This window comes from Oncorhynchus keta, chromosome 27, assembly GCF_023373465.1.
Source record: "Oncorhynchus keta strain PuntledgeMale-10-30-2019 chromosome 27, Oket_V2, whole genome shotgun sequence".
NCBI classification, from domain to species: Eukaryota; Metazoa; Chordata; class Actinopteri; order Salmoniformes; family Salmonidae; genus Oncorhynchus; species Oncorhynchus keta.
Window position 1 is genome coordinate 28,793,151 of NC_068447.1, and position 24,037 is coordinate 28,817,187.

Genomic DNA, 24,037 nt, shown 5'->3' on the forward strand with positions numbered 1-24,037 from the left:
TATGTTCAGCTGCAGCGATCGGTAAGCTGCTCAGATAGCTGATGCTTAAAGTTAGTGAGGGAGATATGTCTCCAACTTCAGCGATTTTTGCAATTCGTTCCAGTCCGCAGAAGAGAACTGGAAGGAAAGGCAGCCAAAGTGTGTGTTGGCTTTGGGGATGACCAGTGAGATATACCTGCTGGAGCGCATGCTACGGGTGGGTGTTGCTATGGTGACCAGTGAGTTGAGATAAGGCGGCGCTTTACCTAGCAAAGACTTATAGATGACCTGGAGCCAGTGGGTCTGGCGACTAATATGTAGCGAAGGCCAGCCGACGAGAACATACAGGCCGCAGTGGTGGGTGGTATATGGGGCTTTGGTGACAAAATGGATGGCACTGTGATAGACTGCATCCAGTTTGCTGAGTAGTGTGTTGGAGGCTATTTCGTAAATGACATCGCCAAAGTCAAGGATCGGCAGGATAGCCAGTTTTACGAGGGTATGTTTGGCAGCGTGAGTGAAGGAGGCTTTGTTGCGAGATAGGAAGCCGATTCTAGATTTCATTTTGGATTGGACATGCTTAATATGAGTCTGGAAGGAGAATTTACAGACTAGCCAGAAACCTAGGTATTTGAAGTTGTCCACAGATTCTAAGTCAGAACCGTCCAGACTAGTGATGCTAGTCAGGCGGGCGGGTGTGGGCAGCGATCGGTTCAAGAGCATGCATTTAGTTTTACTAACTTTTAAGAGCAGTTGGAGTCCATGGAAGGAGAGTTGTATGGCATGGAAGCTCGTTTGGAGGTTTGTTAACACAGTGTACATTTCATTACATTTCATTATAGTACAACGGTTTGATTTGTCTAATCTTAGCAATTTCTTCTTAGCTAGCTACATAGCCGTCTTTGTATCAAAGATAATTGCGTAATTATCGTATTTCGTCGTCCTAACGTAGTCTACACTGCTATCTGCCCAGCAGCTAGCCAGCTAGCAAACGTCCACCGTCTACCGAATAGCAGCACTGTAGAAACTATTACACTCAACTGAACGACTTGATTAGTGTAGTGTTAGCTAGCTACATAGTTGTCTTTGCTGTCTTCGTATCCAAGATAATTGTGTAGTTTAGAGTGTGTAGTCTTAGAGTGATTATCTTAATTTACCGAGGTTAGCTAGCCAGCTATTTGTCGTCCTTAACGTAGGAGACACTGCTAGCTAGCCAACGTCTACCGAATAGAACTTCTGCACTCAACAACCCGGTCGCATTCCGCTTCGCTCCACAGGTAGTATCACATTTTCATTTCATTTCATTACAGCACAACGGTTTGATTTGTTTGATCGTAGCTAGCTACATAGCTAGCTACATAGCCGTCTTTGTTTCAAAGATAATTGTGTAGTCTAGAGCGATTTTCTAGGTTAGCTAGCCAGCTATTGTCGTTCTTTTAACGCAACGTAACGTAATCAACACTGCTAGCTAGCCAGCTAGCCCCCGAATAGCAGCACTGTAGAAACTATTACACTCAACGGAACGACTTGATTAGTGTAGTGTCAACAATGCAGCCACTGCCAGCTAGCCTACAAAGTCAACAACGCAGCCACTGCCAGCTAGCCTACTTCAGTAGTACTGTATCATTTTAATCATTTTAGTCAATAAGATTCTTGCTACGTAAGCTTAACTTTCTGAACATTCGAGACGTGTAGTCCACTTGTCATTCCAATCTCCTTGCATTAGCGTAGCCTCTTCTGTAGCCTGTCAACTATGTGTCTGTCTATCCCTGTTCTCTCCTCTCTGCACAGACCATACAAACGCTCCACACCGCGTGGCGTGGCGGCCACCTAATCTGGTGGTCCCAGCGCGCACGACCCACGTGGAGTTCCAGGTCTCCGGTAGCCTCTGGAACTGCCGATCTGCGGCCAACAAGGCAGAGTTCATCTCAGCCTATGCCTCCCTCCAGTCCCTCGACTTCTTGGCACTGACGGAAACATGGATCACCACAGATAACACTGCTACTCCTACTGCTCTCTCTTCGTCCGCCCACGTGTTCTCGCACACCCCGAGAGCTTCTGGTCAGCGGGGTGGTGGCACCGGGATCCTCATCTCTCCCAAGTGGTCATTCTCTCTTTCTCCCCTTACCCATCTGTCTATCGCCTCCTTTGAATTCCATGCTGTCACAGTTACCAGCCCTTTCAAGCTTAACATCCTTATCATTTATCGCCCTCCAGGTCCCTCGGAGAGTTCATCAATGAGCTTGATGCCTTGATAAGCTCCTTTCCTGAGGACGGCTCACCTCTCACAGTTCTGGGCGACTTTAACCTCCCCACGTCTACCTTTGACTCATTCCTCTCTACCTCCTTCTTTCCACTCCTCTCCTCTTTTGACCTCACCCTCTCACCTTCCCCCTACTCACAAGGCAGGCAATACGCTCGACCTCATCTTCACTAGATGCTGTTCTTCCACTAACCTCATTGCAACTCCCCTCCAAGTATCCGACCACTACCTTGTATCCTTTTCCCTCTCGCTCTCATCCAACACTTCCCACACTGCCCCTACTCGGATGGTATCGCGCCGTCCCAACCTTCGCTCTCTCTCCCCCGCTACTCTCTCCTCTTCCATCCTATCATCTCTTCCCTCTGCTCAAACCTTCTCCAACCTATCTCCTGATTCTGCCTCCTCAACCCTCCTCTCCTCCCTTTCTGCATCCTTTGACTCTCTATGTCCCCTATCCTCCAGGCCGGCTCGGTCCTCCCCTCCCGTTCCGTGGCTCGACGACTCATTGCGAGCTCACAGAACAGGGCTCCGGGCAGTCGAGCGGAAATGGAGGAAAACTCGCCTCCCTGCGGACCTGGCATCCTTTCACTCCCTCCTCTCTACATTTTCCTCCTCTGTCTCTGCTGCTAAAGCCACTTTCTACCACTCTAAATTCCAAGCATCTGCCTCTAACCCTAGGAAGCTCTTTGCCACCTTCTCCTCCCTCCTGAATCCTCCTCCCCCCCTCCTCCCTCTCTGCAGATGACTTCGTCAACCATTTTGAAAAGAAGGTCGACGACATCCGATCCTCGTTTGCTAAGTCAAACGACACCGCTGGTTCTGCTCACACTGCCCTACCCTATGCTCTGACCTCTTTCTCCCCTCTCTCTCCAGATGAAACCTTGCGTCTTGTGACGGCCGGCCGCCCAACAACCTGCCCGCTTGACCCTATCCCCTCCTCTCTTCTCCAGACTATTTCCAGAGACCTTCTCCCTTACCTCACCTCGCTCATCAACTCATCCCTGACCGCTGGCTACGTCCCTTCCGTCTTCAAGAGAGCGAGAGTTGCACCCCTTCTGAAAAAACCTACACTCGATCCCTCCGATGTCAACAACTACAGACCAGTATCCCTTCTTTCTTTTCTCTCCAAAACTCTTGAACGTGCCGTCCTTGGCCAGCTCTCCCGCTATCTCTCTCAGAATGACCTTCTTGATACAAATCAGTCAGGTTTCAAGACTAGTCATTCAACTGAGACTGCTCTTCTCTGTATCACGGAGGCGCTCCGCACTGCTAAAGCTAACTCTCTCTCCTCTGCTCTCATCCTTCTAGACCTATCGGCTGCCTTCGATACTGTGAACCATCAGATCCTCCTCTCCACCCTCTCCGAGTTGGGCATCTCCGGCGCGGCCCACGCTTGGATTGCGTCCTACCTGACAGGTCGCTCCTACCAGGTGGCGTGGCGAGAATCTGTCTCCTCACCACGCGCTCTCACCACTGGTGTCCCCAGGGCTCTGTTCTAGGCCCTCTCCTATTCTCGCTATACACCAAGTCACTTGGCTCTGTCATAACCTCACATGGTCTCTCCTATCATTGCTATGCAGACGACACACAATTAATCTTCTCCTTTCCCCCTTCTGATGACCAGGTGGCGAATCGCATCTCTGCATGTCTGGCAGACATATCAGTGTGGATGACGGATCACCACCTCAAGCTGAACCTCGGCAAGACGGAGCTGCTCTTCCTCCCGGGGAAGGACTGCCCGTTCCATGATCTCGCCATCATGGTTGACAACTCCATTGTGTCCTCCTCCCAGAGCGCTAAGAACCTTGGCGTGATCCTGGACAACACCCTGTCGTTCTCAACTAACATCAAGGCGGTGGCCCGTTCCTGTAGGTTCATGCTCTACAACATCCGCAGAGTACGACCCTGCCTCACACAGGAAGCGGCGCAGGTCCTAATCCAGGCACTTGTCATCTCCCGTCTGGATTACTGCAACTCGCTGTTGGCTGGGCTCCCTGCCTGTGCCATTAAACCCCTACAACTCATCCAGAACGCCGCAGCCCGTCTGGTGTTCAAACTTCCCAAGTTCTCTCACGTCACCCCGCTCCTCCGCTCTCTCCACTGGCTTCCAGTTGAAGCTCGCATCCGCTACAAGACCATGGTGCTTGCCTACGGAGCTGTGAGGGGAACGGCACCTCAGTACCTCCAGGCTCTGATCAGGCCCTACACCCAAACAAGGGCACTGCGTTCATCCACCTCTGGCCTGCTCGCCTCCCTACCACTGAGGAAGTACAGTTCCCGCTCAGCCCAGTCAAAACTGTTCGCTGCTCTGGCCCCCAATGGTGGAACAAACTCCCTCACGACGCCAGGACAGCGGAGTCAATCACCACCTTCCGGAGACACCTGAAACCCCACCTCTTTAAGGAATACCTAGGATAGGATAAAGTAATCCTTCTCACCCCCCCCCCCTAAAAGATTTAGATGCACTATTGTAAAGTGGCTGTTCCACTGGATGTCATAAGGTGAATGCACCAATTTGTAAGTCGCTCTGGATAAGAGCGTCTGCTAAATGACTTAAATGTAAATGTTAAATGTAAGGGCCAGATGTATACAGAATGGTGTCGTCTGCGTAGAGGTGGATCAAAGAATCACCTGCAGAAAGAGCGACATTATTGATATATACAGAGAAAAGATTCAGCCCGAGGATTGAACCCTGTGGTACCCCCAAAGAGACTGCCAGAGGTCCTGACAACAGGCCCTCCGATTTGACACACTGAACTCTGAGAAGTATAGTATGACTACCAAGTCATGTGTCACAGACAGGATTGACATAATATATATTTTTAATCTCAAATGTCTAAGGTACTGTTAGAACAGAGTAATTCATTTCTGTGGGGGTGTCAAATTTGAATGAAAAAATATGTCAAATATGACAGAAGTGGATTTGTTTTTCTTTGTGAGAACATAAAACAGAGCTGAATATTTTTGACAGACTAGATGTGAGCCCTGGGGTATATAGTGTCTGTTCATTACGTTGCTGCATATTCAGGCTACTCTGAATGGCGTGTGTCCACATGTAGTGTGTGTTCTCACCAGAGGACTGCTGTGGTGCTCCAGCTTGTTCTGGCGTCCTCCCCTTCTCTGCTCACGGCTGCGTGGTTTGTTGTGAGGGGCCAGCAGACCGGCCTGGAAGATGGTCCTGGGAGAGGGTCTCTGTCTCAGACCCGAGCCAGACTCCAAGCCCCCCACTCCTGCTACCTTGGCCTTCTGCTGTAGAGAAGACACAGCACTGCTAAACCATGGTTGACCAACTCCCTGCCCAATCAGGCTGACATTTGGTCCATCATAAGAAGGTTCATGTCCATTCCTGTATCCTAATTCTACAGCGCACAGTGTCTGGCTACGAGACAACATCATCACCCTTCTGGTTTTGTTGATGAGATGGGGTTCAATACAGACTAACAGCAGGGCTAACTGGTTCTCCTGTTAGGATCATCACTTTAAGCACTATGCATTTGTGCAGATAGTGTTCTCCTGGCATTCGGCAAACCCAGATTCGTCTGTCGGACTGCCAGATGGTGAAGAGTGATTCATCCCTCCAGTGTTTCCACCGCTTCAGAGACCAATGGCGGCGAGCTCAACACCATTCCAGCCGACACTTGGCATTGTGCATGGTGATCTTAGTCTTGTGTATGGCTGCTCTGCCATGGAAACCCATTTCATGAAGTTCCCGACAAACAGTTGTTGTACTGACGTTGTTTCCAGAGGCAGTTTGGAACTCGGTAGTAAGTGTTGCAACCGAGGAGAGATTATTTTTACGCGCTACGCACTTCAGCACTCGGCGGTCCCGTTCTGTCAGCTTGTGTGGCCTACCACTTTGCGGCTGAGCAGTTGTTGCTCCTAGACATTTCCACATCACATAACAGCAATTACCAGGGCAGCTCTAGAAGGGCAACTGACTTGTTGGAAAGGTGTCACGTTAAAAGTCACTGAGCTCTTCAGTAAGGCCATTCTACTGCCAATGTTTGCCTACGGAGATTGTGTGCTCGATTTTATACACCTGTCAGCAACGGATGTGGTTGAAATAGCCAAATCTACTAATTTGAAGGGGTATCCACCACAGGAGGTTGCTGAGGGGAGGCCGGCTCATAATAATGGAGCAAATGGAATTGCATCAAACACCTGGATACCATGTGTTTGATGTATTTTATACCAATCCACATATTCCGCTCCAGTTATTACAATGAGCCCATCCTCCCCAATTAAGGTGCCACCAACCTCATGTGGTGTCCACATACTTCTGTACATATAGTGTACCTTGAGAAGCAACTGCTCTCGATGTATCCCTTCTTGATCCCGCAATCTTTTGTCTCTTATGTAGCAGGTGTAAAAGAAACACAGACCAGACAAGTAGATTATGGTTGGATTGGATTATGGTCATTGTAGTTCAGTATCACGTATTCTGCGCTAAACTATGCAGAACATTGGCCTGTTGGAAACTACAACCCCATACAGTTTGGGCATGATCTGATTTATTTCTAGAGAAACTGCAGCACAATGTGCAGAGTCTGGTGGAGTAGAGTGTTGGGCAGGGTGTGTTTTTGTGTGTATATATGTGTGTGTGTGTATCTACATGTGTGTATCTATGTATGAGTAAACTGTCCGCACGCATGTGTGTGTATGTGGGTCTATGTAGTGTAAATACTCACCTCACTATAGGAGGAGTCCCAGCTGCAATATTCCTCCTCAGAGGACCTCTTCCTGGTTCTCTTCCTGCTCCCAGACAACTGGTTAACATCTGAGTCTGGGGAGAGAGATGGTAGGAGAGAGCGAGAGAGAGAGCGAGAGAAAGGGAGAGAGACATGGGGGACTGAGTAAAAATGGTGACTTATGAAAACACAGGGTACAGAGAGTGTGTGAGAAGTTTAGGCTTGAGAGGTGAGAGGAAGCTGCTACTTAATGCGGTAGTCAAGTGTAAGGTGAGAATTTGGTCAAACGAATCAAATGTATTTATAAAGCCCTTTGTACATCAGCAGATGTCACAAAGTGCTTACAATTGAAGTCGGAAGTTTAAATAAACCTTGGCCAAATATATTTAAACTCAGTTCTTCACAATTCCTGACATTTAATCCTAGTAAAAAATTCCTGTTTTAGGTCAGTTAGGATCACCACTTTATTTTAAAAATGTGAAATGTCAGAATAATAGTAGAGAATTATTTATTTCATCACATTCCCAGTGGGTCAGAAGTTTACATACACTAAATTAGTATTTGGTGGCATTGCCTTTAAATTGGTTAACTTGGGTCACACGTTTCGGGTCGCCTTCCACAAGCTTTCCACAATAAGTTGGGTGAATTTTGGCCCATTCCGCCTGACAGAGCTGGTATAACTGAGTCGGGTTTGTAAGCCCTCCTTGCTCGCACATGCCTTTTCAGTTCTGCCCACACATTTTCAATAGGATTGAGGTCAGGGCTTTGAGATGGAAACTCCAATACCTTGACTTTGTTGTCCTTAAGCCATTTTGCCACAACTTTGGAAGTATGCCTGGGGTCATTGTCCATTTGGAAGAGATATTTGCGACCAAGCGTTAACTGATGTCTTGAGATGTTGCTTCAATATATCCACATCATTTTCCATCCTCATGATACCATCTATTTTGTGAAGTGCACCAGTCCATCCTGCAGCAAAGCACCCACACAACATGATGCTCCCACCCTCGTGCTTGTCACACTCTGACCATTATTTGCGTTGTTTGTTTCTATGTTTTGTTTGGTCAGGGTATGGGCATTCTATGTTGCATGTCTAGTTTGTCTGTTTCTATGTGTTTTGGCTTGATATGGTTCTCAATCAGGGGCAGGTGTTTGTTGTCTCTGATTGGGAACCATATTTAGGTAGCCTGTTTTGTATTGTGGTTTGTGGGTTATTGTCTATGTGAAGTTGCCTGTGTTGGTCATAGCGGCACGTTCGTTTCGTTGATTTTGTTTAACTGTTCTTCGTGTTCTTCCTTCAATAAAATAATTTTTCTAATCACGCTGCGCTTTGGTCTCCCCATTACGACGATCGTGACAGTGCTTCACAGTTGGGATGGTGTTCTTCGGCTTGCAAGCTCCCCATTTTTCCTCCAAACATAACGATGGTTATTATGGCCAAACAGTTCTATTTTTGTTTCATCAGACCAGAGGACATTTCTCCAAAAAAGTATGATCTTTGTCCAGTTGCAAACCGTAGTCTGGATTTTCTATGGAGGTTTTGGAGCAGTGGCTTCTTCCTTGCTGAGCGACCTTTCAGGTTATGTCGACAAAGGACCTGGTTTACTGTGGATATAGACTTTTGTACCGGTTTCCTCCAGCATCTTCACAATGTCCTTTGCTGTTGTTCTGGGATTGATTTGCACTTTTTGCACCAAAGTACATTCATCTCGAGGAGACAGAACGCGTCTCCTTCCTTAGTGGTATGACGGCTGCGTGGTCCCATGGTGTTTATACTTGCCTTGAAACACATCCCCAGGTACACCTCCAATTGACTCAAATTATGTAAATTAGCCTATTAGAAGCTTCTAAAGCCATGACATCATTTTCTGGAACTTTCCAAGCTGTTTAAAGGCACAGTCAACTTAGTGTATGTAAACTTCTGACCCCCTGGAATGGTGATGCAGTGAAATAATCTGTCTGTAAACAATTGTTGGAAAAATTAGTTATGTCATGCACAAAGTAGATAGATGTCCTAACCGACTTGCCAAAACTATAGTTTGTTAACAAGACATTTGTGGAGGGGTTGAAAAACAAGTTTTAATGACTCCAACCTAAGTGTATGTACATTTCCAACTTCAACTGTCCATACTGTATGCGGCTACAGTAGAAACGACAACACGATATACAGAAAATAAAGAAATTACTTTGATAGGAACGAACACATGTCCAAAGTTATTATGTGTAATGAAAACAGGTAGGCAAAGCGAGCGCCAGCAAGAAAACATTCAAATTCTTGCAAGACTGTGCAAATATACTCATACTTGATCTGCACAAACATGAGTGAAGTACGGTGGGTTCTCCTGGAAGAGAGAAGTTTATCTGGCTCAGTAAAGCCTCAAACATAAATTGCCCGCAATGTTGAAATGGACTACTTCTGTGTGAATTAATGAGGAGGCAGGACACACCTCAATTCAAACTGTTGTTAGAAAATACAACTTGTTCGAAAATAATTTGAAATTGACAAGTTCAAACATAGCCTATAGATAATTAGCAGGAAGCGCATGTTAACTGTCCTGTTGCGTAATAATCATATTTTGGAACAGTGAGTGAATTCTGACATCACGTGCATAAAAAAACTCACACTGGGGCGACCGTTAGAGATATTTGGAACTCACATGTGAAAAGGTTCATGCGTTTGAGCCAACCATTTGCACACACTGTATATAGACTTTTTTTTCTTCTTTTGTGTTATTGACTGTACGCTTGTTTATTCCATGTGTAACTCCGTGTTGTTGTTTGTGTCGCACTGCTTTGCTTTATGTTGGCCAGGTCGCAGTTGCAAATGAGAACTTGTTCTCAACTAGCCTACCTGGTTAAATAAAGGTGAAATAAAAAAATAAAAAATCAGTTGTGTTGTCACAAGGTAGGGTTGGTAGACAGAAGATAGCCCTATTTGGTAAAAGAAAAAGTCCATATTATAGCAAGAACTGCTCAAATAAGCAAAGACAAACGACAGACCATCATTACTTTAAGACATGAAGGTCAGTCAATCCAGAAAATGTCAAGAACTTTGAAAGTTTCTTCAAGTGCAGTTGCAAAAGCCATCAAGCACTATGATGAAACTGGCTCTCATGAGGACAGCCACAGGATAGGACGACCCAGAGTTACCTCTGCTACAGAGGATAAGTTCATTAGAGTTACCAGCCTCAGAAATTGCAGCCCAAATAAATTCTTCACAGAGTTCAAATAACAGAAACATCTCAACATTAACTGTTCAGAGAAGACTGCGTGAATCAGGCCTTCATGGTCGAATTACTGCAAAGAAACCACTACTAAAGGACACCAATAAGAAGAAGAGACTTGCTTGGGCTAAGAAACACCGGTGGAAATGTGTCCTTTTGTCACGCCCTGACCTTAGAGATCCCTGTTTATTCTCTATATTTTGGTTAGGTCAGGGTGTGACTAGGGTGGGTACACTAGTTTTTGTATATCTATGTTTTCTTTTTCTTTGTTGGCCTAGTATGGTTCCCAATCAGAGGCAGCTGTCTATCGTTGTCTCTGATTGGGGATCATACTTATTCAGCCCTTTTCCCCCATCTTCAGTTGTGGGATCTTGTCTTTGGTTGCATGTATTTTTGCACGACAAAGCTTTTCGTTCGTTGTACTGTTTATTGTTTTTTTTTGTTGGTTCACATTTTAATAAAATATAATAAACTTCAATCACGCTGTGCCTTGGTCTACCCTTAACGAAGAACGTTACACCTTTGGTCTGATGAGTCCAAATTTTAGATTTTTGGTTCCAACCGCCTTGTCTTTGTGAAACGCAGAGTATGTGAATGGATGATCTCCGCATGTGTGGTTCCCACTGTGAAGCATGGAGGAAGAGGTGCGATGGTGTGCGGATCTTTGCTGGTGACACTGTCAGTGATATATTTAGAGTTCAAGGCACACTTAACCAGCATGGATACCACAGCATTCGGCAGCTATACCCCATACCATCTGGTTTGCGCTTAGTGGGACTATCATTTGTTTTTCATCAGGACAATGACCAACACACCTCCAGGCTGTGTAAGGGCTATTTGACCAAGAAGGAAAGTGATGGAGTGCTGCATCTGATGACCTGGCCTCCACAATCACCTGACCTCAACCCAATTGAGATGGTTTGGATGAGTTTGACCGCAGAGTGAAGGAAAAGCAGCCAACAAGTGCTCAGCATATGTGGGAACTCATTCAAGACTGTTGGAAAAGCTTTCCAGTGAAGCTGGTTGAGAGAAGTGTGCAAAGCTGTCATCAAGGCAAAGGGTGGCTACTTGGAAGAATCTCAAATCTCAAATATATTTTTTATTTGTTTAACACTGTTTTGGTTACTACATGATTCCATATGTGCTATTTCATAGTTTGATGTCTTTACTATTATTCTACAATGTAGACAATAGTAAAAAATAAATAAAAACCCTTGAATGAGTAGGTGTGACCAAACTTTTGACTGGTACTGTATATTTTTTTTATACTTCAATGACTCTTAAAATTCTAAATAAAATAACACAATGATCCTTGGTGTGACTTTCTTAAAACAATTCCATATAGCTCAGTAGAACCACCCCCTCCCCCAGTTTAGACAGGGTTTAGACTGTAATGGGTTAATTGACCAATTTTCTACACTAATGTCACGCCCTGACCGTAGAGATCCTTTTATTCTCTATGTTTGTTTGGTCAGGGTGTGACTCGGGTGGGAAACTCTATTTTCTTTGTTTCTATGTTTTGGCCGGGTATGGTTCTCAATCCGGGACAGCTGTCTATCGTTGTCTCTGATTGGGAATCATACTTAGGCAGCCTTTTTGCCTTTTTGTATTTGTGGGTAGTTGTCTTTGATAGTGGCATTATAGTCTAAGTAAGCTTCACGGTTGTTTCCTTGTTCTTTGTTTTGTTGGCGACATTTATCAATAAAAGAAACGTGGCTGGGTCTTTCGTGACAGCAAAACTATGTAGAATATTGGCCTGCCGGAAACTACAACTCCCTACTACATTACACAGTTGGGCTTAATCTGATTTATCTCTAGAGAAACTGCAGCACTATGTGCAGAGTCTGGAGGAGTAGAGAGTTGGGCTGTGTGTGTGTGTGTGTGTGTGTGTGTGTGTGTGTGTGTGTGTGTGTGTGTGCGTGCGTGCGTGCGTGCGTGCGTGCGTGCGTGCGTGCGTGTGTGTGTGTATTCAAGTATGAGTATGTACAGTGGGGCAAAAAAGTATTTCGTCAGCCACCAATTGTGCAAGTTCTCCCACTTAAAAAGATGAGAGGCCTGTAATTTTCATCATAGGTACACTTCAACTATGACAGACAAAATGGAGAAAAGAAATCCAGAAAATCACATTGTAGGATTTTTAATGAATTTATTTGCAAATTATGGTGGAAAATAAGTATTTGGTCAATAACAAAAGTTTATCTCAATACTTTGTTATATACCCTTTGTTGGCAATGACAGAGGTCAAACGTTTTCTGTAAGTCTTCACAAGGTTTTCACACACTGTTGCTGGTATTTTGGCCCATTCCTCCATGCAGATCTCCTCTAGAGCAGTGATGTTTTGGGGCTGTTGCTGGGCAACACAGACTTTCAACTCCCTCCAAAGATTTTCAAACCTTGAAATGCTTCTTACGAAGCCACTCCTTCGTTGCCCGGGTGGTGTGTTTGGGATCATTGTCATGCTGAAAGACCCAGCCACGTTTCATCTTCAATGCCCTTGCTGATGGAAGGAGGTTTTCAGTAAAAATCTAATTTTTGCTCACCGTTCTTGTGATCATTTTGACCCCACGGGGTGAGATCTTGCGTGGAGCCCCAGATCGAGGGAGATTATCAGTGGTCTTGTATGTCTTCCATTTGCTAATAATTGCTCCCACAGTTGATTTCTTCAAACCAAGCTGCTTACCTATTGCAGATTCAGTCTTCCCAGCCTGGTGCAGGTCTACAATTTTGTTTCTGGTGTCCTTTGACAGCTCTTTGGTCTTGGCCATAGTGGAGTTTTGAGTGTGACTGTTTGATGTTGTGGATAGGTGTCTTTTATACTGATAACAAGTTCAAATAGGTGCCATTAATACAGGTAACAAGTGGAGGACAGAGGAGCCTCTTAAAGAAGAAGTTACAGGTCTGTGAGAGCCAGAAATCTTGCTTGTTTGTAGGTGACCAAATACTTATTTTCCACCATAATTTGCAAATAAATTCATTAAAAATCCTACAATGTGATTTTCTAGATTTTTTTGTTGTCTGTCATAGTTGAAGTGTACCTATGATGAAAATTACAGGCCTCTCTCATCTTTTTAAGTGAGAGAACTTGCACAATTGGTGGCTGACGAAATACTTTTTTGCCCCACTGTATGTGATGTCAGGTCAATTACAGTAGTTGTTTAAAAACAGTAAAATAACCTACATTTCTGTTCATCACTTAGCTCTACTGTAAACCAACTAGAGAGCTTAAAATATTTTAAATGTTCCTTTCCAATCTTGCTACCATGCATGTTTGCTACTATCAGTGTTGTATGTGTTCCTGACCTGCAGGTGAGGCAGCGTCTCCGTTCTGCTTGGGGCTGAAGGGGGAGGGCGGCTCAGCAGCGGTCAGCGGGCTGTTCTCATTGGTCATCTCTGCGCCACAGTCGTTCTCTGATGGTCCCTCGGCTGCAGGAATGTCCCCGTTCACCTCAGCCTGGGGACGACAGAAGATGTGCTATCAACTCAGTTAAAAAAACAGCAAAACAGTCCAAACAAACCACCCCAAACAGCAGCCAACTCAGTCAGCATCCATCACAAACCACCCCAAACAGCAGCCAACTTACCTATAGACCAGTCAGCTTCCATCACAAACCACCCCAAACAGCAGCCAACTACCTATAGACCAGTCAGCTTCCATCACAAACCACCCCAAACAGCAGCCAACTACCTATAGACCAGTCAGCTTCCATCACAAACCACCCCACCTAACAAATAGAGCCTATTCACTTAACCTAACATCACACAACAACAATTGTCATCAAAAAAGCAAAAGAGCATTCATCAGAAAACTTGTATATTAGCAAGTCAAGCTAAGGGCAGTACTTTCTAAGTGTGCTATATGTGCTTTCACTGTGCATGATTGGTGTATGTACAGTATGTAAGAAATGATGCAGATTCAGAAATGGTGTCAGTCTCGTGGCAAGAACCAAACGTTTCTGGACTGCTAGATTTGAATGACTCAGCTGTGGTGCCTGTGTCCCACTTCAGCACTCATCTCTTCCCCTTGAGTTACACCCTTTAATCTAGAGAGACAGCCAGTAAAGGAGTGATGAAAAATTAGGCGGTCTCTCTCGCCGTGGCTTCAATAGCATTGTGGGTCTATAAATCACATGACCCAGCATCCTCTTTGCTAATTCTGCCACTAAGACAACACTACAGTTTTTCTCAATCGCGTACAAGCATTTTTGGAACAATGTTGTCAATTTTCAAAACAATCCACTCTGTGTTTTTTTGCAAGACAGTACATGTGTTTTCCAAATTAAGTTGTCAAAATTGAAAATACATTCATCAAAACAACACGACTGCCAGCAAAAAGATCAAAGCAACCATATTTATCTCAAGTCCAAGCAGACAGAACAGAAAGTTAGTCTGTGTTTAAAAAATCCCAGGAGATCAATACATTTTCTTTGCAGTCACTAATGATGATACAAATGTCTACCCCTGTTTGGACCCCAGGATGAGTAGGTGCTGCCTTGCCAACAGCTACTGGGGATCCTAATAAATACTACTAAAAGTACAACAATGCAAAGGTGAAGAATTATGGGCAATTACTCTCCCTTTATGCATATTTCACACAACAATTTCATACACATCAAATCAAATACTATTCCTGTAAAAAATAAAATAAAAAACAAGCACATCGTGTTCAGGATTCATTCATCTGTATCATCACAATCCATCAACGAAAATGTTTTGCAAATTCGGCATGAGGGCAGCCAGTTGGGGAACCATGTACATGGTATGACATGTTATGACACTGACGGAATGATTTAGAATTTCATGCAGTAGTATTTACTGATTGCCTGAAACAATGAACACAATTGCACACCTTTATCTTCTGATTAAAACAATGTGTTAATATTCTGGGAACAAAACACTTAACACAGTGGTCCTTCTGTGGCTCAGTTGGTAGAGCATGGCGCTTGTAACGCCAGGGTAGTGGGTTCGATTCCCGGGACCACCCATACGTAGAATGTATGCACACATGACTGTAAGTCGCTTTGGATAAAAGCGTCTGCTAAATGGCATATATTATTATTATATTATAACACTGAATGTGTATTCACTGATAAAATTTGCATTTAATGTTTTGCAAAAGGTGATCTAAGATATGTAAAGTTGAAGTCGGAAGTTTACACACAACTTAGCTAACTAGATTTAAACTCCGTTTTTCACAATTCCTGACATTTAATCCTAGTAAACATCCCCTGTCTTAGGTCATTTAGGATCACCACTTTATTTTAAGAATGTGAAATGTCAGAATAATAGTAGAGAATGACTTATTTAAACTTTATTTCTTTCATCACATTATCAGTGGATCAGAAGTTTGCATACACTCAATTAGTATTTGGTAGCAGTGCTTTAAATTGTTTAACTTGGGTCAAACGTTTCGAATAGCCTTTCACAAGCGTCCCACAATAGGTTGGGTGAATTTTGGCTCATTCCTCTGGACAGAGCTGGTATAACTGAATCAGGTTTGTAGGCCTCCTTGCTCGCACACGCCTTTTCAGTTCTGCCCTCAAATGTTCTATGGGATTGAGGTCTGAGCTTTATGATGTCCACTCCAATACCTTGACTTTGTTGTCCTTATGCCATTTTGCCACAACTTTGGAAGTATGCTTGGGGTCATTGTCATTGCCATTTCTGACCAAGCCTTAATTTCCTTACTCATGTCTTGTGATGTTGCTTCAATATACAGTGCCTTGCGAAAGTATTCAGCCCCCTTGAACTTTGCGACCTTTTGCCACATTTCAGGCTTCAAACATAAAGATATAAAACTGTATTTTTTTGTGAAGATTCAACAACAAGTGGGACACAATCATGAAGTGGAACGACATTTATTGGATATTTCAAACTTTTTTAACAAATCAAAAACTGAAAAATTGGGCGTGCAAAATTATTCAGCCCCTTTACTTTCAGTGCAGCAAACTCTCTCCAGAAGTTCAGTGAGGATCTCTGAATGATCCAATGTTGACCTAAATGACTAATGATGATAAATACAATCCACCTGTGTGTAATCAAGTCTCCGTATAAATTCACCTGCACTGTGATAGTCTCAGAGGTCCGTTAAAAGCGCAGAGAGCATCATGAATAATAATAATAATAATAATATATGCCATTTAGCTGACGCTTTTATCCAAAGCGACTTACAGTCATGTGTGCATACATTCTACGTATGGGTGGTCCCGGGAATCGAACCCACTACCCTGGCATTACAAGCGCCATGCTCTACCAACTGAGCCACAGAAGGACCACTTCCTGGTGTGTTCCTTGAAGAACAAGGAACACACCAGGCAGGTCCGAGATACTGTTGTGAAGAAGTTTAAAGCTGGATTTGGATACAAAAAGATTTCCCAAGCTTTAAACATCCCAAGGAGCACTGTGCAAGGGATAATATTGAAATGGAAGGAGTATCAGACCACTGCAAATCTACCAAGACCTGGCCGCCCCTCTAAACTTTCAGCTCATACAAGGAGAAGACTGATCAGAGGTGCAGCCAAGAGGCCCATGATCACTCTGGATGAACTGCAGAGATCTACAGCTGAGGTGGGAGACTCTGTCCATAGGACAACAATCAGTTGTATATTGCACAAATCTGGCCTTTATGGAAGAGTGGCAAGAAGAAAGCCATTTCTTAAAGATATCCATAAAAAGTGTTGTTTAAAGTTTGCCACAAGCCACCTGGGAGACACACCAAACATGTGGAAGAAGGTGCACTGGTCAGATGAAACCAAAATTGAACTTTTTGGCAACAATGCAAAACGTTATGTTTGGCATAAAAGCAACACAGCTCATCACCCTGAACACAACATCCCCACTGTCAAACATGGTGGTGGCAGCATCATGGTTTGGGCCTGCTTTTCTTCAGCAGGGACAGGGAAGATGGTTAAAATTGATGGGAAGATGGATGGAGCCAAATACAGGACCATTCTGGAAGAAAACCTGATGGAGTCTGCAGAAGACCTGAGACTGGGACGGAGATTTGTCTTCCAACAAGACAATGATCCAAAACACAAAGCAAAATCTACAATGGAATGGTTCAAAAATAAACATATCCAGGTGTTAGAATGGCCAAGTCAAAGTCCAGACCTGAATCCAATCGAGAATCTGTGGAAAGAACTGAAAACTGCTGTTCACAAATGCTCTCAATCCAACCTCACTGAGCTCGAGCTGTTTTGCAAGGAGGAATGGCAAAAAAATTCAGTCTCTCGATGTGTAAAATTGATAGAGACATACCCCCACGCGACTTACAGCTGTAATCGCAGCAAAAGGTGGCGCTACAAAGTATTAACTTAAGGGGGCTGAATAATTTTGCACGCCCAATTTTTCAGTTTTTGATTTGTTAAAAAAGTTTGAAATATCCAATAAATGTCGTTCCACTTCATTATTGTGTCCCACTTGTTGTTGATTCCTCACAAAAAAATACAGTTTTATATCTTTATGTTTGAAGCCTGAAATGTGGCAAAAGGTCGCAAAGTTCAAGGGGGCCGAATACTTTCGCAAGGCACTGTAGCTACATAATTTTCCTTTCTCATGATGCCATCTATTTTGTGAAGTGCACCAGCCCCTCCTGCAGCAAAACACCCACACAACATGATGCTGCCACCCACGTGCTTCACGGTTGGGATGGTGTTCTTCGGCTTGCAAGCCTCCCCCTTTTCCTCCAAACATAAAGATGGTCATTATGGCCAAACAGTTCTATTTTTGTTTCATCAGACCAGAGGACATTTCTCCAAAAAGTACAGTCTTTGTCACCATGTGCAGTTGCAAACCGTAGTCTGGCTTTTTTTTAATGGCGGTTTGGAGCAGTGGCTTTTTCCTTGCTGAGCGGCCTTTCAGGTTATGTTGATATAGGACCCGGTTTACTGTGGATATAGATACTTTTGTACCGTTTCCTACAGCATCTTCACAATGTCCTTTGCTGTTGTTCTGGGATTGATTTGCACTTTTCACACCAAAGTTTGTTAATCTCTAGGAGACAGAATGCGTCTCCTTCCTGAGTGGTATTACGGCTGCGTGGTCCCTTGGTGTTTATACTTGTGTACTATTGTTTGTACAGATGAACGTGGTACCTTCAGGCGTTTGGAAATTGCTCCCAATGATGAACCACACTTGTGGAGGTCTACAGTTTTTTTTTTTGAGGCCCTGGCTGATGTCTTCTGATTTTCCAATGATGTCAAGCAAAGAGGCACTGAGTTTGAAGGTAGTCCTTGAAATACATCCCCAGGTACACCTCCAATTGAATCAAATGATGTTAATTAGTCTATCAGAAGCTTCTAAAGCCATGACACCATTTTCTGGAATTTTCCAAGCTGTTTAAAGACACAGTCAACTTAGTGTATGTAAACTTCTGACCCACTGGAATTGTGATACAGTGAATTATAAGTGAAATAATCTCTCTGTAAACAATTGTTGGAAAAATGACTTGTGTCATGCACAAAGTAGATGTCCTAACCCACTTGCCAAAACTATAGTTTGTTAACAAAACATTTGTGGAGTGGTTGAAAAACGAGTTTTAATGACTCCAACCTAAATGTATGTAAACTTCCGACTTCAACTGAAAGTCAGGTAAAAAGGCAAGAAAATAATCACATGGTGCCATCTTTAATGTTAATGTTATTATTGACATTTTTATGCACACAAAAATTACATAGTGCTGCTAATTGTTGTTTGTTTATTTAATTTGCTTACTTAAGGTTGTGTTCATTTAAACCTGCACTAGGGAAACTTTTGTTGGTTGTTGTTTTTCAATATAAAACTTGATGAAATGTTTTCAGTATGTGTATCAGTACTTTTTGAACATTTCCAGCACATTTTAACGATACCGCAATAATACTGATAACCGTAATCATTTTGGTCACTATAATCGCGATATGAAATGTTCCTACCATTTCATCTCTATCAATGGGTATGCATACTTTCTGAAGGAACTGTAAATCCCCCTCTGTAAATGGTATGTTCCCACTGCAATGAGCCTATACTCCAGAGTTTGTTTATTGTTCCGATATTGTATATTCTGTATATATATATATATATATATGATGTCTATGTTGGCTTGTGTCTGTATTCCGTTAGTATATTTTCTATTGCTGGTAGTACCTTCTCACTAAGTCAAATTACGGGTGTATGTAAATATACTAGGCAAATAAAGGTAATTCTGATTCCGATTAGTAGCTTTGTAGTCTTCTGTGGAAGGCATTTCTTCGTAAAAAGACCCATGAGGATTAACATGTGAAATTGATAGGAGCATATCAAATTGGATGTAAAAACAAAGCTCAGTCTATATTTTGGGGAAATTAAGGCATACATTTTTCTAAAATGTTCCATCTTAAAAATGTGGAATGAGTAAAGATTCATATGGAAAAGGGGTCTTAGAAAACATGTACCAGAAAAGGTCTCAAAAGGTATTTGAAATACACAACACAGTAATATTTCATTAAAGACCCCTATCAACTAATATCAACACTGACATTTAGTTTTGGAGAAGTTATTTGACTTCTGTAAGTTTAAGAAAAATGACCTAATGTCTTGTCATTCTGTTAGCAGAAACCCACATACATTTATGACCATTTCTAATTTCTCTCCCTCATGATGGAGGATAATGAAGGTTCACATACAGTGGCTTGCGAAAGTATTCACCCTTTCTTGGCATTTTTCCTATTTTGTTGCCTTACAACCTGGAATTAAAATAGATTTTTGGGGGGTTTGTATCATTTGATTTACACAACACTTCAAAGATGCAACATATTTTTTTTTGTGAAACAAACAAGAAATAAGACAACAAAAAAAACAGAAAACTTGAGCGCACATAACTATTCACCCCCCCCCCAAAGTTAACACTTTGTAGAGCTATCTTTTGCAGTAATTAAAGGTGCAAGTCTCTTGGGGTATGTCTTTATAAGCTTGGCACATCTAGCCACTGGGATTTTTGCCCATTCTTCAAGGCAAAACTGCTCCAGCTTCTTCAAGTTGAATGGGTTCCGCTGGTGTAGCAATCTTTAAGTCATACCACAGATTCTCAATTGGATTGGTTGACTAGGCAAGGCATTTAAATGTTTCCCCTTAAACCACTCAAGTGTTGCTTTAGCAGTATGCTTAGGGTTATTTCCTGCTGGAAGATGAACTTCCGTCCCAGTCTCAAATCTCTGGAAGACTGAATCCGTTTTCCCTCAAGAATTTCCCTGTATTAGCGCCATCCATCATTTCTTAAATTCCGACCAGTTTCCCAGTCCCTGCTGATGAAAAACATCCCCACAGCATGATGCTGTCACCACCATGCTTCACTGTGGGGCTGACCTTCTCAGGGTGATGAGAGGTATTGGGTTTGCACCAAACATAGCGTTTTCCTTGATGTCCAAAAAGCTCAATTTTTGTCTCATCTGACCAGAATACCTTCTTCCATATGTTTGGGGAGTCTCCCACATGCCATCTGGCGAACACCAAACGTGTTTGCTTATTTTCTTCTTTAAGCAATGGCTTTTTCTCTGGACACTCTTCCATAAAGCCCAGCTCTGTGGAGAGCACAGCTTAAAGTGGTCCTATGGACAGATACTCCAATCTCCGCTGTGGAGCTTTGCAGCTCCTTCAGGGTTATCTTTGGTCTCTTTGTTGCCTCTGATTAATGCCCTCCTTGCCTGGTCCATGAGTTTCAGTGGGTGGCCCTCTCTTGGCAGTTTTGTTGTGGTGGCATATTATTTCCATTTTTAATAATGGATTTAATGGTGCTCCGTGGGATGTTCAAAGTTTCAGAATTTTTTTTATAACCCAACCCTGATCTGTCCTTCTCCACAACTTTGTCCCTGACCTGTTTGGAGAGCTCCTTGGTCTTCATGGTGCTGCTTGCTTGGTGGTGCCCCTTGCTTAGTGGTGTTGCAGACTCTGGGGCCTTTCAGAACATGTGTAAATATACTGAGATCATGTGACAGATCATGTGACACTTAGATTGCACACAGGTGGACTTTATTTAACTAATTATGTGACGTCTGAAGGCAATTGGTTGCACCGGATGTTATTTAGGGGCTTCATAGCAAAGGGGATGTACGTACCACTTTTCTGTTGTTTGTTTTTTTAAATTTCACTTCATCAATTTGGACTATTTTGTTTATGTCCATTACATGAAATCCAAATAAGACTATATTTAAATTACAGGTTGTAATGCAATAAAATTGGAAAAACACCAAGGGGTGAATACTTTTGCAAGGCACTGTAAGTAACAAGGTAGTCCTACCAATTATGTGTAGTGATTTTCCTGATTTTAATTTAGTTTATGAATTATTAAGTGATTAAAACTCTTTGTTACTAAATTGGTTAAATAATTACTTTAAATAATTGATGGAATTCCTGCAATTAAATTGACGACAATGGGAAATCATAGTAGTCACAAACAACATTTGGGTCACATGCTACTGTCCTCCCTTCCACTGGCAAACTGTTATATTCAGTTCAGCTCTTACCAACCTCTCTCAATTTTTATATTTTCTCTCTCACTCAATTTAAAGGGATATTGTGAAATTCTGTCAATTAAGTTGTTCTACTTACCCAGAACTAGTGGATACCATTTTTAGAGGTAGTTCCGCAAGCTAATTCTAACTACTGTAGCGTTAGCGCAATGACTGGAAGTCTACAGGTACGCTAGCATATGAATAAAAAGGTTAGCTAGCTGCAAGACTCAGTGACTCTATATGCCAGAAGGAGTGAGTGGGGCCAGGGGTGGAGGAGTGTATGGATACATGTTTGTTTTTTCCTTTCCCTGTCTTTTTCTATGTCTCTCTCTATCTCTATTCAAGCGAAGGCATTACAACCTGGTATGGCAACTGCTCAGCATTTGATCGTAAGGTGCCCCAGAGGGTAGTGCAAACAGCCCAGTACATCACTGGGGCCAAGCTTCCAGCCATCCAGGACATATATAATAGACGGTCTCAGAGGAAAGCCCATAAAATTGTCAGAGACTCCAGTCACCCAAGTTATAGACTTTTTTCTCTGCTACCGCACGGCAAGCGGTACCGGAGCACCAAGTCTAGGACCAAAAGGCTCCTCAACAGCTTCTACCCCCAAGCCATAAGACTGCTGAACAATTCATAAAAATCGCCACCGGACAATTTACATTGACCATCCCCTTGTACACTGCTGTTACTCGCTGTTTGTTTGTTGCCTATGCAGTCACTTCGCCCCCACCTACATGTACAGATTACTTCAACGAGCCTGTTCCCCTGCACACTGACTCGGTACCCCCTGTAAATAGCCTCGTTATTGTTATTCTTAGTGTTACTTTTTATTATTACTTTTTATTTTAGCCTACTTGGTAAATATGTTCTTCTTCTTGAACTGCACTGTTGGTAAAGGGCTTGTAAGTCAGCATTTCACAGTAAAGTCTACACTTGTTGTATTCAGCGCATGTGGCAAATAAAGATTGATTTGATTTAAACAGGACTGCAAGACTCCAGTGCTTTGCCAAATGCCAGCTAAAGATGTGGAGTTTCAGCAGCATCAACTGCAGCCTTGTTTTTTTACCCTAACACGGAACCCAAACCGGTTGTGCGTGTGCGCCATCATGCATAAATATATTTTGTCCCCCTACACCAAACGAGATCACGATACGCAGGTTAAAATTCAAAACAAACTCTGACTCAATTACAGTAATTTGGGGACAGGTCGAAAAGAATTAAACATTTATGGCAATTTAGCTAGTTAGCTTGCACTTGCTAGCTAATTTGTCCTATTTAGCTAGCTCGCTGTTGCTAGCTAATTTGTCCTGGGATATAAACATTGAGTTGTTATTTTACCTGAAATGCACAAGGTCCTCTACTCCGACAATTAATCCTCACATAAAACAGTCAACCGAATCGTTTCTAGTCATCTCTCCTCCTTCCAGGCCTTTTCATCGTTGAACTTAGAACTTGGTGGTTGGCATCTAAACTTTCATAGTATTACCACAACGACCGGCAAAACATTTCGTCTTTCAATCACCCACGTGAGTATAACCAATGAGGAGATGGCACGTGGGTACCTGATTCTATAAACCAATGAGGAGATGGGAGGGGCAGGACTTGCAGCGCGATCTGCGTCAGAAATAGGAATTACTTCTATTTTAGCCCTCGTTGGCGCACGCGACGCGAGCGGTGTGGTCGGCCTATAAGCCTCCTTGACTTTTCTGAGCTCAAGGGACTAAACTGAGGAGATACTCATTTGTATTTATTTATTTTGCCTTTATTTAACCAGGTAGGCCAGTTGAGAACAAGTTCTCATTTACAACCGCGACCTGGCCAAAATAGAGCAAAGCAGTGCGACAAAAACAACAACACAAGAGTTACACATGGGATAAACAAACGTACAGTCAATAACACAATAGAAAAGTCTATATACAGTGTGTGCAAATGGAGTAGGATTAGGGAGGTAAGGCAATAAATAGGCCATAGTGGTGAAATAATTACAAATTAGCAATTAAACACTGGAGTGATAGATGTGCAGAGGATGAATGTGCAAGTAGAGATACTGGGGTGCAAAAAGATCAAAAAAAGAACAATATGAGGTAGTTGGGTGGGCTATTTACAGTAAAACTTTAATTAATAGCCCAGGTGTTTATTTGCTTAAATCACTGAACACAATAGGCACTTATTAGAGACAGGCTTCTATTTGAGCCAGGCCTCTAACTTATTTCCTTAGTGCACACAACCTTTGCTCATTTTCTAGTTCATGTTTAATTTCAGCATTCACTTTCAGCATTTTTATCAATGTATTCATTTCCTGCACTAATGTGTTATTATTTACACAGTGTCACGTTTGTTTTGTCTTAGTATGCCTATATTTAAAAAAATATACATAACAATTAATTGAGAATAATTATTCTCCTCTTTGACAGTGCTTAC

At 42.9% G+C, this 24,037-nt stretch overlaps 1 protein-coding gene across 11 annotated transcripts in view; it reads right to left on the reverse strand.

Annotated features, from left to right (window-relative positions):
* LOC118364023 (DNA (cytosine-5)-methyltransferase 3B-like) overlaps positions 1–24,037 on the reverse strand; it is an 84,771-nt gene that overhangs the window by 45,083 nt on the left and 15,651 nt on the right. For 10 of the 11 annotated variants that reach the window (XM_052482098.1, XM_052482093.1, XM_052482089.1 and 7 more), the window contains 3 exons: positions 13,455–13,605; positions 6,931–7,025; positions 5,315–5,491 (listed from right to left, as the gene is read on the reverse strand). In XM_052482098.1, coding sequence (XP_052338058.1) covers positions 5,315–5,491; positions 6,931–7,025; positions 13,455–13,542 — 360 coding nt within the window. In that variant the 5' untranslated portion in view covers positions 13,543–13,605. The remainder of the gene's footprint in view (positions 1–5,314; positions 5,492–6,930; positions 7,026–13,454; positions 13,606–24,037) is intronic. The other variant, XM_052482092.1, reaches the window with a different exon arrangement.